General features: G+C 37.6%; 1 protein-coding gene across 3 annotated transcripts in view; it reads right to left on the bottom strand.

The window, feature by feature from the left end:
• Positions 1 to 1577: 1577 nt before the first annotated feature.
• LOC102289456 (metabotropic glutamate receptor 4) overlaps positions 1578 to 14886 on the bottom strand; it is a 187121-nt gene continuing 173812 nt past the window's right edge. For all 3 annotated transcript variants that reach the window (XM_005917943.3, XM_005917945.3, XM_005917944.3), the window contains exons 10-11: positions 7789 to 8035; positions 1578 to 3320 (exon numbers count right to left, since the gene is read on the bottom strand). In XM_005917943.3, the coding sequence (XP_005918005.1) occupies positions 3271 to 3320; positions 7789 to 8035 (297 nt within the window). In that variant the 3' untranslated portion in view covers positions 1578 to 3270. The remainder of the gene's footprint in view (positions 3321 to 7788; positions 8036 to 14886) is intronic.

The following is a 14886-nucleotide window of genomic DNA, read 5'->3' as shown; positions in this document are numbered from 1 at the left end:
GGTTCCAGTTTAAGTTTTGTTTCCTTGTTTTAGTGTTTGGTCCTACAGCAATAAAAGCTGCCTTCCTTAGTTAATACCTTTGTGTTCTAGTCCTGCATTTGGGTCCTACCTCTGCTTGCTCATAGCACATCCATGACATCATCAGTCAACAATTACGTTACTGTATTTGATGCAGTAATGTAGTTGTTCAAACATACATTTACAATAACACATATAGCTCAAGATTGCTCTGGTGGCAGGCATTGCAAAAGTCCAATTTTGTTTGCTTTTCTTAGAAAACACAAAACATAAAAATGTAGATCTGATTGTCTGCAGTTGGCTGTGTTTTATGGAATATTACTGCCACCACTTGCTGATAAGCAGAACAGAATCAAAAAGGAGAGATCCACTTTCAGACACATACATATTGCAAACTGTGTTTTGGTGCTAAATATGTAAAATCATTTATGTCATGAACTGATAAACTAATGCAATTCTCACCATATTGTTGGTTTGAATTTAGCAGTATATCAGGATTAGTGATAATGATTCCAAACAGCATGTAGTGTACCACTGATTCATTATGATCACCTCCCATTTGCTGTGCCCTTCTTCAGCTGTTTCACATTAAAAGTTTGCAAACTGAAGTTTTTACCATTTAGAAGATACTGCAGTTTTTGAATTGAATGGTTGTTTTATCAGTTGTAGTTTAAATGTATGGATTTACTGAGGTCTGGTATAGGGTGTCAAGTTATGTAGATCAGATCAGTCTTATTACATACCTGCACTGTTGGTGAAGTTAAATGAATTGTAATAAACATTTGGACAGTGTATGCTTATATCTTGTGTTTTTAAAAGCATGAGAGATGTACAAACATGTCTTGTGATCTACTTTTTGGATCATCTCCAGTAGTCATTAGAAAACCTACTGAGATGGAGGACTGATTGTTGATGGGTTTTCTTCTAGATCTATTAATAATGATGATTCTAATAATGTGCTGATAATGTACTGAAGTGCGTCATTTTTTCTGTGCTCTGTTTCTTCTTGCTCTTGCTATGCAATGACTGTTATTTTCCAAGCCTTTTGTTGTATTGTGGGCTCACACTATCAGGGAGGCGTGGAGAAGATGATAGATGCAGAGAGCTTTCTGCATGCAAAAGCCTTGGATGCAAGTAGGGGCTCCCCATTCATTTAAAATAATTTCATGTTTCCTTCCACCAACTCTGTGTCCTTCCAGCACTATTATCAGAGCAATTGTGGCAACGTGTTATTCAGAGGATGGCACCCATTGTCTTATTTTCTTCAGGGCGGACAAACACTTTACATTGGGAACAAAGTACACACTCACTCACACAGAAGTGCTGCCAATCATTTAGCTAGGGATATTGTAAGTTTGCTAATGTATCATTTTCTCTCTTTTCTTTTTTTAAACTCAAGCAACATATGTACAAGACCAGACAGGAACCGTTAATGATTAACCTGTTGAAAAACTGAACAAAGACAAAAAATAATAAACAAACCAATTTTCAACTTTCTTGAATTACAGAAATGTGAAAATGGACAATGATGTTTTAAAACATTTTTAATAGAAATAAAATTTTGTATAAAAAAAAAACTAAACATGCTTCACACACTTCATTAGTTTTCATGAGGTTTAACAAATACATAGCTAGCCAGGCACTGTATCCTTTTGTATTTTTTCCCCAATTTTAAGATATGTCAGGACATAAAGCAGACATCATCAATCTATTTAATAACATACATTAACTTACCATTTAATTTGGTCAGCACTCACATTTTATTCTGCAACACAAATGGTGTTGAAAGTAATACAGAGGGAGGCATGAAAAGCAGCATTGAATTCACAACACAAATGACCCCACAATATTTTCCCCAAGACAATAGAGGGCTTTTATACTGCACGGAGCCAACCCTTAATCTGTTCTGCCAACTCGGAGTGTTTGATAGAGATATTGTATAGTTTTGCAATTAGAATTTCATTTGCTAAAATGCCTTACAACTTCCTGACACCTCCTCCTTATCACAAGAGTGCCTGAAGAGGACATGATTTTTTTTTTCAGTAGCTGGTCCATTATGGATATCACCTTCAGGGTATATTGCATGATCCTCTCAAGGGCATACTTCATCTTAATTCCCCTACTAATGGATCTGTACAGCTAAGCTTTACCCTTACACTATGAATGTGTGAGAATAGCTGGTGGCAGTGGTGGTAGGGTCATCCTGGATAACAGCTCACAGTGAGATCTCCTGGCTAAAACACTGTTTATTTTAACCATGAGCCACTGTTTCAAAGCACATACAGATATGCAGAGGGCAGTGGCAGCCTTGGGCTAGCTGGTAATACAAATCATGGCCTTACTGTAGCACAGATAAACAATCACTCACTAGACCTTCACCATTTGAGAACAGTTTTTAACGTACAATAGGCCCAAACAATTTTTAACAACACTGCAACAGAGTTTAAACGCATTCCTTTTTTTTCCCTTTTGTTTTTTTAAACAACACAACACAGGATGTTAAAACTGGCATGCTCAAAATCAGCAGAGACCATTTTATATGTGTAGTCATTCTTATTAACTCATCGGCAACTTAGAAGAGGAAATCAAAATACATGGAGTCTGGTAAAGATCTGTTGCATTGTTGTGACGATCAATATTTCCAGTCATTTGACTCACGAGACCAGAACACATTTAGAAATAAAAACAAACACAAGCCCCTCTCAGAGATCCATAGACCATGTTTGCATGCCTTTTTGGTGTTGATTAATCCCTTGTGATGCCTTGAGGATTTGAAGATTAATTATAATTCACAAAACTGGCAAACGACATTAAGAACCTGAACATATTCTTACTCGTAGTTCAGTTTCAGTCAGTGCTGCGAAAGATGACGGAGAAGTCTTTAAAAGAGGGCATAGCTGAAATGTAAACACAGAAAAGGAAAGCTCCATCCTTCAGTCTATAGGCCTCTGCCATGCAAATATTTTCATTTTTCTTTTATGTATTCTTCTGAGGCAGACCAAAGATGGAACCTTAAAATTGTGCTGTTATCTGTTCTGGTCCCAAGTTTTGTCCATCCCTGCATCTCATGTGCTCTTTCCACACAATGCCGCGTCTTTGTGCAATATTTCTCTGATCTCCACCCGGAAAAAAGACATATCTATTTAATTTATTTGACTTTATTTATTTTTGCCGGATGCTTGAAATTCCACTGCATGTTTTGTTTTCTTTGCTGGGACGGAAATCCTGAATCGTGATAACATCCTTTGTCCTTCAGATTGCATGGTTGCTGTAGCTGATGTAGGTTTGCTTTGTTGAAAACGCTGAAAGAGACGAAATGAGAAGGAAGAGTCAGAGTTTAATACAGTTGAGGTAAAGTTTGTAACCTAAGAAAGGGAGCTGATTTGGGCATGAAGCTCTTTTTGTTTAGCGCTCTTCCTGTAGTAACAAGAGTAAGAAACTGCCACACAAGGCTGAAAAAATGTGTTTAGTTGCTGATTGGTTATGATATTACGGTCCTATTAAAAATTCCCTAGTTCTCAGGTCATGTTATTCCCCTCAGCATGTGCCAAATGTAACTATTACCTTTAGCTACCACCACCATTTTTTTCCCTCACAGCTATAGCTATCAGGAGTTAACTTTCCAGCTGTCTCCCCGGACCATGTTAGCTGATTCTCTGAGTGGGAGCAGATAAATCCTGACATATCGCCACTAGATCTCAGCATTGGGGGGAGCTGGCCCAGACAGGAATTTTTCAATTTCATCAAGCCATATATCCACACTGGCGATGACAATGACAAATGGCGCTCATTCAAATAGCCATACACTGTATAGCCCCTGTAAACGGTAACCCCATCAGGATAATTTGCTGCTGGCTATCAATTCAGCGTCTCTGCCTTCTCGACACTTATTTTAACAAAAGGCCCTTTTAACCATCCACACAAACATGAAGCAAGAATGGAATTAATGCTGCTCTGTTTGGATGCATGTAGTTTTTGTGACAGGCCTCACACCATTGTGCTATTGTTACTGCAGAGCATTGTGATAAGTTTTACATTGATTTCTGGTTTCGTGCTAACAGTAAATATATGTCAGCTATTTTATTCTCCTATGAAAGGAAACAGCTGTCAATACCTGTGGTTTTGACCACAGACTGATAAAAACCTTTTCCAGCTTAAGGCAAGAAGAGTGTTTTGAATGCCACTTGAGTAATTTCTGCTGACTCAATTGCTGAGGTCATTATTTACCTCACTAATATAAATCCACAGTGCATCACAGGAGTGCCAAGCATTGAGATTAGGAGGCATACACAGTGATTCAGCTGCTTTATAAAAGATAGTCACACCTTTCTTGTTTTTTTAATAATGTGTGCAAATGCTAGGCTTTGATTAGTGATTCAATAATTTATCTATTGAATATTATTTCAGTTTATATATAGTATGTCAGTAAATAGTAATGAATGCATATAGATTTCCCAGTCCGATGGCTTCATTTTACAGGATAGAGCAAGTAAATATTTGCATTATAATGAATTATAAGCAATGGTTGCATGACAAAAATCAACAGTTTAAGTCAGAGATAAACTGAAAATTATTAGAAACCCAGTTCCACACAAGAACTGGAACGCTATATAAAATATAAATAAAACAGGATTCAAACAGATAGAAATAGAAAAGACAAAGTTTACACTGAGACATTTTAATATTTGATGAATTAGCTCATTTTCCAATTAGTTGGCAGTAACATGTCTCAAAGTTTGAACAGGGATAACAAAATGTTAGAAAAGTGGTATTGCACTACAAAAACTACTGGAGGGATATTTTGCGATTGATTGGGTTAACTGGCAACAAGACAGTAACATGATTGGCTATAAAAAAGAGCACTTCAGAGAGATAGCCTTTCTCAGAAGTAAGGATGGGTAGACATTTATCAGTCTGCAAAAAGATCTACAAATGGTAAAACATTTTTCAGAATAATTAGTTTGTTATTCATTATTATACAGGGTGGGCCATTTATATGGATACACCGTAATAACATGGGAATGGTTGGTGATATTAAAGTCCTGTTTGTGGCACATTAGTATATGTGAGGGGGCAAACTCCTCAAGATGGGTGGTGACCATGGTGGCCATTTAGAAGTCGGCCATCTTGGATACAACTTTTGTTTTTTCAATAGGAAGAGGGCCATGTGACACATCAAACTTATTGGTAATGTCACAAGAAAAACAATGGTGTGCTTGGTTTCAACGTAACTTTATTCTTTACAAGTTTCTCTTTGTTCACAGCCATTGACATGTCGAAGAGGTTAACACGTGAGGAGCGGATCGAAATTGTGTTGATATCTGGTGAACGCAGTAACCGGGTCATTGCAGCAGATTTCAATGCAAGACACCCTACGAGACCACCCATCTCCCATGCTACAGTTAGCAAACTGCTTGCTAAGTTTCGTGAAGCTGGTTCAGTGTTGGATTTGCCAAAATGTGGACGCAAGAAAACTGTCACTAATGAAGAAACATCAGTGGCTGTCCTAGCTTCATTCAGCAAGAGCCCACAGCGTAGCACTCGCCGCATGTCACTGGAGAGTGGCATTAGTCGAACATCCCTTCGGCGGATATTAGCTACTCACAAATGGCACCCTTACAAACTCCAGCTACTGCAGCATCTCAACGAGGATGACCCAGATCGGCGCACAGAATTTGCAGAATGGGCAAAACAAAAATTGGAACAGGACCCTCAGTTCACGCAGAAGATTTTGTTCAGTGATGAGGCAAACTTTTATGTGAATGGTGAAGTTAACAAACAAAACCACCGCTATTGGTCTGACACTAACCCACATTGGATGGATCCCTCCAAGACTGTTGGAACAACAAAAGTGATGGTTTGGTGTGGTATATGGGGTACAACGATAGTGGGTCCATTCTTCATCAATGGAAACCTCAAGGCCACTGGATATTTGAAATTGCTACATGATGATGTGTTTCCCTCTTTATGCACTGAAGCTGGCACGTTCCCTGAGTTTTTCCAGCAAGATGGTGCACCACCACATTATGGGTGCCAGGTCCGAGCATTCCTAGATGAACAGTTTCCTGGAAAGTGGATTGGTCTCGTGGGCCAGTTGAATGGCCCCCAAGGTCTCCCGATCTGACCCCCTTAGACTTTTATCTTTGGGGTCATCTGAAGGCAATTGTCTATGGTGTGAAGATACGAGATGTGCAGCACCTGAAACTACGGATACTGGATGCCTGTGCTGGCATTTCTCCTGCGGTGTTGCTATCAGTGTGTGAAGAGTGGGAGAAGAGGGTTGCATTGACAATCCAACACAATGGGCAGCACATTGAACACATTTTATAAGTGGTCAGAAACTTGTAAATAACTCATGAAAGAATAAAGTTACGTTGAAACCAAGCACACCATTGTTTTTCTTGTGACATTACCAATAAGTTTGATGTGTCACATGGCCCTCTTCCTATTGAAAAAAACAAAAGTTGTATCCAAGATGGCCGACTTCTAAATGGCCACCATGGTCACCACCCATCTTGAGGAGTTTGCCCCCTCACATATACTAATGTGCCACAAACAGGACTTTAATATCACCAACCATTCCCATGTTATTACGGTGTATCCATATAAATGGCCCACCCTGTAGAATAATGGCTTTCAGAATAAAGACTTTGACTAACTCAACACCTATAATACATTTTAAATAATATCACAAAATGATTTTGAGAATCTGAATAAAGGGACAAAGGTCAGGTCTATGAACACAATTTGCTGTGCCATCCACAAATGAAGGTTAAAATTCTACAGTATGATGATTAGAAGAAACCATATGTGAAAATGATCCAGAAAAAACGTTGTCTTCTCTGGGCCACAGCTCATCTGGACTGAGGCAAAATGGAAAACTGTTCTATGATAAGATGAATAAAAAATATATAATAAAGAATTTCAAAAATGTAAAAACACGGACATAGACAAGAATGGAACAACATTCCTCTCCCAGAAGTGCAGCAACTGGTGTTCTTCAGTTCCCTCATATTTACAGACTGTTTTTAACAGAAGGGAATGCCACACAGTGGTAAACACAGCTCTGTCCTAACCTTTTTTGAGACTTGCATGCTTCTAACTGGGCTGCACAGTTTGCATTAGCAGTTATTGACTCCGTGTTGGTTTCATACTGCAATTTTGTAACAACATGATCAATACAATTTTTCCCAAAACATATTTAAAAGTGAAACAATCAAATTGTATCAAATTTTAAGATGTGGTAAAGTTGTCTTCATCTTTTTAGAGAAGGCCTAAAATTTAGGCGATTGGGCTTGAAGACTTTTTTAAGGACGTGTGTTACCCTCGCTTACTTGTTATTTTAGGAATAGTTTGACATTTTGGAAAACATTCACTTTAATAAAAAAAAGAAGAAGATTGATGCCAGTAATAAAATCATACCTCAATGTTTTACAGGCGTTTTAGTTCCATTGCTGGACTCCAGAATATGCTTTCTAATCCATTCCTTTGTGACTTCATTCTCACACACATAATTGTGATTCCTGTAATGCTTCTTGAAAAACAATTTCCACAGCCTCACCACCAAATGAATAACAGTGTCACATTTACTAGATTCAATGAAGTGTTAAATAACATGCTATACATTTGTTAATAAGTTTTGTTTTTTTTTCACACTGCATCCTATCATTGCATCAATTTGTTTTACAGACACGGAAGGACAAAACATTCCTGAACTTAAGCCAGCAGGTTTCTAGTCAAAGCTTTCCTCATTTGCATTTTTGCTCTTACACTGTGTTTCGAGGCTTTCGCACAGCTCGGTCTTGGCTTCTCCGTTGGGTCTGAGTCCAGCCTTGGGGTTGAACTTGTTGGACATGGTGGCAGCAGTAACCACAGCCTTGAGGGTCCGTGTGCGCTTAGGCACATTCTGCTCAGGGTGGAAAAGAACCACATAGACCTTGGGCATGTAGAGCAACCCGAGGGACACTGAAGCACTCAGGCTCACAGAGATCGTCAGTGTGGTTGTTTGGATGTACATCTGCAAGAGGCAAAAACCAAAGATGAATGATACAAACAGTTTAACACTGTTTTGCATTACCGATTTTTCTGTGTGGGCAGTGGCATGTATAGTACAAGAGACATCTGCTGTGCATCATTATAATTAGAGTATTCAATGACCCATGTGTTGGTCAAGGAGTTTTTAAATGAGTATCTACTTTGTCCAGTAGAAGCTGCAAAGCTATCTAATGAAAATGATGTGTTAAACTTGTTTTAAATCAGCATCCTATCTGCTTTTATGGTGTATGTGTGCTGAGCCAGCCAGGGCCACAGTGTTTACTTAATTTTCTGCCATTCTAGTTTTAATATGACTATCACGTCCACCCTGAACACAGATTGGATCTTTTTCTGACTCATAATAAGCAGGCCCATAAAAAAAGAAACAAGCTCATGAAAATTTTACACATGGTCAAATCCTCCAAATTATGGGGGAGGGCAACAGAGTACCATCCTCATTCATTCCATTTAATTGTTTGCAGAACTGCAGCAAATTAATGAGTCATCTTTAAAGATGCAATAAGGTAGAAGAAAAGCTTATGCAATTTCTAAACATCATACTGTTGTGACTGATTGAGGAATGAGTTTACAATTGGCTAATACTGGGATACACACACACACTCTATCTATCTATAATTGATGGATCGAGATAGATAGATATAGAGGTATATAGAGAAAGGTATATAGAGCGAGATATAGACAAAATATATAAAATTTAATTTTTACATATATATAAAATTGAAAGTTCTTGAGTTTTGTTTGGATAGAAATTAAATTGTGCTTGCTGTAATTTACTACACCTGTGTAACACACAGCAAGAATCTAATTATGATCATTTACCTGGTGTAACTACATAAACGTATGAATACTGTCAATAATAATAATAATAATAATAATAATAATAATAACAATAATAATGAGAGATTTTGTTGTTCCTTCAAATCCACCAAAATTGTTGCTAATGCATCAAAATTGATGGTGAGGCTTAAAATAATGTAATGGGTTATAACCTGCTGTGGGTGTAAGATTTAATATATTTACTCGGAGGATGACAGGTGCGAGTAGTAACAACAACAACAAGAAAGACTGAAACGAGAGCAGGTTTTTCATTCTTTGGTTACCATAATCACTGATTTACAAAGATAATTAAACCACAGTCGACTACAGTATTCAAATGAACACACATTTCCAACAAATCAGAATCTGTTATTTCTTGCAGGAACGATATTCGAATCACACGATAAATCCTCTCATGCATAGATTTTTACTCACTAGTATTTTATATGTTGGTACTTTAAGAGTCAATCTTTCAAGTCAAGTTTTTCCTCATCAGGTCTCTGCTATTTTCTGATTCAACAAAAGTAACAGCTTCTCATACGTGACCTCTATTTTAATATGTTGTGTGTTTTTATTATTTTGACTCTCCACAGTGCTTTCCCTATATACTCAGCCAACCCTCTTTCCATGTGAGACTGCTGGCTGAAGAGAAGAAGGAAGAATGGAGTCAGTATTATAGAGAGACAGCTGCAGCGCTCCCCTCCCAGCTGTGGGGAGTATTAACCAGTGAACTGCTCAGGGCTTGGTTCACTGCTGCCTCAGGGACGGACTGTTGAACCCAAGCTGTTCATCACATAAACAGAACATAAAAGTGTTCTGCTGCTTTTCACCCAGGAATAATATCATCTTAAAATCCATCCTCTTGGTCACTGATTATATACCGGCACAGAATAAATAAGAACAGTAAAATGACTTTAAATCTGAGAACATTTAAAGTCTGTGTCAGAATAACATTTTTTTTTAAATTGAAAATTATATTCTCAATCATTTCAGTTTTGGTCTGTAAAATTAAGGCAATAAGGAACAAAAGACACTTAAATTATCTTTGATGTCCATACTAAAAGAAGTCAATTATCCTATGTCAGAGCTATAAAAACTTGCTTTATTTGTGGCTCAACTTATCAACTTATCAACGCAGTTCCAATAATAACTACTATGATTATGTAACTGCACCATATCTCACTGTAAATTAGGTCACGTTGAAGAACAAATATTGTTATTATCATTTAATCTAATGTAACCTTAGGTAAGGTTATTTTAAATTTTGAATATTATGTCAGCAGTGATATAAATCAGGACAATCAGTAAGCTGTCACATTGTAGAGGCTAAGAATAGAATATAAGTGGATTTAATGCCAAATACTACAGTGTGCAAGAATAATAGTTTAATTTATATTTTACATTTAATGGTGGTGATAATATACATTGGCCACTTAATTAGGTACAACTGTTCAGCTGCTCGTTAACACAAATATCTAATTAGCCAAACAGCAGCAACTCAAGGCAAGGTATGTAGAGATGATCAAGATGACCTACTTAAGTTTAAATGGAGTAATGTTTGTATTTTTGTAGGGTCTCTACAATAATACTGCTGTTGTGAATTGGTGCTATATAAATAAAATTGAACAGAATGAGGAAGAAAGGTGATTTGAAGGACAGCTAGTCAGCTAAGAACAGGGAAGTGAGGCTACAGTTTCTAAAATTAGACAATACACGATTGCAGAAATGTTCCCTGGTTTTAAGAGTCTTGACTTCTACAGCAAAACATTCAGGTGGTAGCGTCAGAATTTGACATAAACATGGCTCCATTCTGTCTTATTACAACAGCTCAGTCTGGTGGTTGTGCAATGGCATGGGGAATATTTTTTTGTCATGCTTTGGGCTTCTTAGTACCAAGTTAGCAATACATCACAGCTCTGCCCGAGTATTTTTGCTGACCATGTCTATCCCTTTATGACCAAAGTGTACCCATCTTGTGATAGTTGCTTCCAGCAGCATAACAAACCATGTCATAAAGCTGAAATCATCTCAAATTGGTTTCTTGAACATGACAATGAGTTCCCTGTACTCCAGAGGCCTCCATGGTCACCAATCAATCTCAGAGCACCATTGGTATGTGGTGGAACAGCAGAGTTACAGCATGGATGTGCAGCTAACAAATCTTCAGTAACTGAGTATCTTTTCAATATGGACCAAAATCCAAGAGGAATGTTTCCAGCACCTTGGTACATCTGTGGCAAGAATAACTGAGGCACTTGAAGACAAAAGCAGTCCAACCCAGGACTAACATGTGTACCTAATGAAGTGACTAGTTAGTGCATGAACTGTTTTCTTTTTTAAAATAAACAATTATTTGATAATTTTACATTTTGAATCAATTGTAACAGCATTATAGACAAAGTGATAGATTTTATAGTAACTGGTACCTTCTTATAGATGAACAATGGAAAAACAAATCAGCACATTTTATAAACTAATCTCAGTCCTGCCTGTTTGTTGGTCTATGTTATAATAATATGTATATAATGTAATATGTTAGATGAAAGGAAATTATTGCCTTGACTTTACTTGAAATCAATATATTATTGTTTGGTATTTCATCAGATAACATGTGCCATGAGAAAAGAAACTTTCATCCCCTCTCTATTGCCTCATTGATGTTAGCTTACAAATGGAGTCCTGTTTTCAATGTCAGAGCACGTCCAATATTCAGTCCATTAATTTGTTTCCTCCTGATTGAAATGCACCTGAGCATTCAATGACTGGAGCAACTTGGAAGAGAAATGAAGAGAGATACCATATATCTCACACACATATCATCACACTGCCATTAGCGTAGCTTGCCTTAGGCAAAACATAACATAGAAGAAGTACTCATAGTCGCATTAATGACTGAACTAGATGGAAAGAAATCATGGAGCTATCAGTACCTGGAGGATCAGTGATGGGAAGAGTCCTGGAAATATTTACTCAAGTAAAAATGTACTTGTGTACAACAGTACTCCAATAAAATGTAGGTGAAATAATGGTATTATTAGTAAACATGGCTGTATTACACAAAAGAGGAAGCTGAAGAGCAAGGGTCACCTCCAGAATTTTTTTAATAGGTGTGGTCATATGGGGGCCAGTAAAAATATTGGCTGGGGAAATTGTGGGGGACATACAAAGTAACACAATGGGTCTCACTGGGGGCCCAGCAAATTGTTGTGGTAAAGAAAAGTAAAGAAAATTTGTTATATGGTGATAATAAGTCCAGTGAGCCCCACCCAGCCTAAAGCAAGTAAATGTAGAGATAAAGCTCATAAACTGACATTTTAAATCAAAAAAGGAAGCTGCAAAATGTTTACGCACAGTGTAATGCACTCACACAAATACTATATGAAACTGAATACACTGCTTCGTGTAACAGCAGTTAGGCTGCCGTTGTATCTGCTGAATTTGCTCTTTAGTCTCAGATCCTCTGTTCCTCTAAAAAAAAGGAGGAAAAAAAATCATAACAGAAATGATAAGGTCATATTTAAATGTGGATTTCCTGTTTACTCCTACACAGCTCAACTTCTGTCAAGCCAGAGAACAAGCAAATGCAGCATTAACTGAGCAACAATGGTAATGCATCCTAAATAAGCAAACGTAGCAAGCCAAAGTTTGTTAGATCGCCAGGCTAACACAAACTTAAAACATTAACAATCTGCTATACCCGTGACCTTTGAACTGAAGTCGTTACAGTTAATTAACATACAATACTTTTGCAGAAGAGGTAGTATGTAGAGTTTTTGTAAGAGAGGGCCTCTACATGGTTGTGAAAACACTGCATAATGAAGCTGTGTTGCCTTGGGCGTGAAGATGTATTAGACCATTAGATTTTTGTTTTTTTGTTGGTAACTCTGCAATTGATTTTCACATAAAAAATACACATGAGGTTAACCAATAACGATAATCTACTTTCTTACAGTAATCATAGGAATTGTATTTCATTATTTTCATTCCAGCAGAAGTGATAAAACAATTCCACACCCTGGCCTACGGTGAGTAGAGCAAAACTGAGTAAAAACATCTGTGATAACTCATAACATTAATTTGACAGCTAATAAACGTGAACAGACTGCATTTTCAATTCAACCCAAGAGAGTCTCTGAGGCAGGATGCAAACAATCAAATTTATTTAAACTTGCATAATTCCCTCACTATATTAAGGTACTTTTTTTTTTCTCAGCATGCTATGGAAATACTGAGCAGAGGAGTTTGCTGCATAAGAATTCACTATAATTGCACTCTAATTAAGCCAATAAACAAATAGAACCCTTAGGGGACACAATAATATAGCTTCATGGCAGATTGTCATTTATAAAGATCACAATTCTTTGGCCTTGATTAGCTTCACGGCCTATCCACCCATTATCAAAGCACCCAGAGGTCAACAGAGGGCTGCAGTGCTTTAGGCCTAATGAAAGCAACAACTGCTCTTTGAAGTCCAAGATGTTGCTTAGCTTCCTCTGCTTCATAGCATCAATCTTCATTATTTATTACAGAGCCTGAGGGGCATTACTGTGAATAACGTTGTTTATCTTACGACTGAGAAAAGACAAAGGGAGAAATGGAAAGGAACATGGAATGGGTGGTAACAGGTAGCAGGTATGAACACAGATTACACTGTGTAACACAAAAAAATAACAAAAAACCTCACTCCTGACTCTGGTCTGGTTGAACTGAAACTCCCACTTCTTTGGCTGACTACCACTTTAACAGCAGTTTTTTTGTTTTTTTGTCCTAACGGTGCCAATAGTGAGATGGAGACTTCATACAGAAATAAACAACCCCACTCAGTTAATCAGACGATTCATGCACTGTAATGGCAGGACCTCTTTGTGTGGGCTGATTGAATTTAAGCTGAGCCCATTGTGCTGTAGCCTCATTCCCATGCATGCTATTGTCTGCTGCCCCTCCTCCTGCCTATATCTTTGAGACAGCCACTGATTTAGACAGTTTCTCCAGGTAAGTAGGTGTCACATCTATTCGTGAAGGTAGCATAAACACTCCATAGATAGACCAGATGTCCTCGTCTAAATGATAGAGAAAGCTTCCTATGGCATTCGTTGCATGTGTCTTGGCACCAGATGACAAATAAATGACGGTGCTTGTAATGCTGAGGCAGAGGCCTGCTGTAAACGGGTGATGAGTGCGTACACAGCTAGATAAGGTAAATCGAGACCCAAAGGAAGTGGAGCATTTAATTGCTCTGAAAGACTCGTCAATGTGGGCTGTGAAGCTTTGTGCAGCCTGACATTTACAGTACAATGATTATGAGGTGTGTTTGCTTTGACATGTTAATTCCTTAAATAAGATCATTGTTTATATAACATCTCAGCAAATCAGTCACAGGCTTTATTTAAAAAAATAAAACAAGAAGAAGAAAATCTGGCACAGCAAAACTAGCTAACTTTCCTGCTCAACCAACAAGTTTTCCAAAATGTAATGTGTGTTCAACAGGTGAGAAATTTTATTTGTCCACACTTCCTAAAATGGTTCTGAATCTGCTTAATGATCTAACTTCCTATATTTATTCCTGTTATCCTTTTCTTCATTTCTAAATATATATATATATATATTGTTAAAATGATGAGTGGTCATATTATACATGACCAAATTCATAACCAATGAGGAGTCTTTCTGCTGCTGGTTCTGTGCAGTATGATGCCAATGAGAGCGTGTATCCTTAGGACAGTCATCTCAGGTACACAGCTGCTGTTCAGATCTTCTATTTATGAGGAGCAGTAAATAAGAGCAAAGTTGGCTGTAAGTGAGAGTAAGAAAAAGGCTCAAGCTGCTTGCTTTAGGCAATGGAGAAACTGTGTGCACCAACATTCCATGTAGATAAAGATTATTTTGAACCATCAAACTACCCTAACAGAGTAAAAATATGGAGTTAGAAATGGGCATAACAAGTTTCCTTTATGGTCTTATTGGCTTTGAGCACATTCATCAGAAACAGTGGCATGT

The sequence above is a fragment of the Haplochromis burtoni genome, unplaced genomic scaffold, assembly GCF_018398535.1.
Source record: "Haplochromis burtoni strain Fernald_Lab_line unplaced genomic scaffold, NCSU_Asbu1 Contig_26, whole genome shotgun sequence".
Lineage (NCBI taxonomy): Eukaryota > Metazoa > Chordata > Actinopteri > Cichliformes > Cichlidae > Haplochromis > Haplochromis burtoni.
Note: the sequence above shows the minus strand (reverse complement) of the source record. Positions and strands in the feature narration are given on the sequence as shown.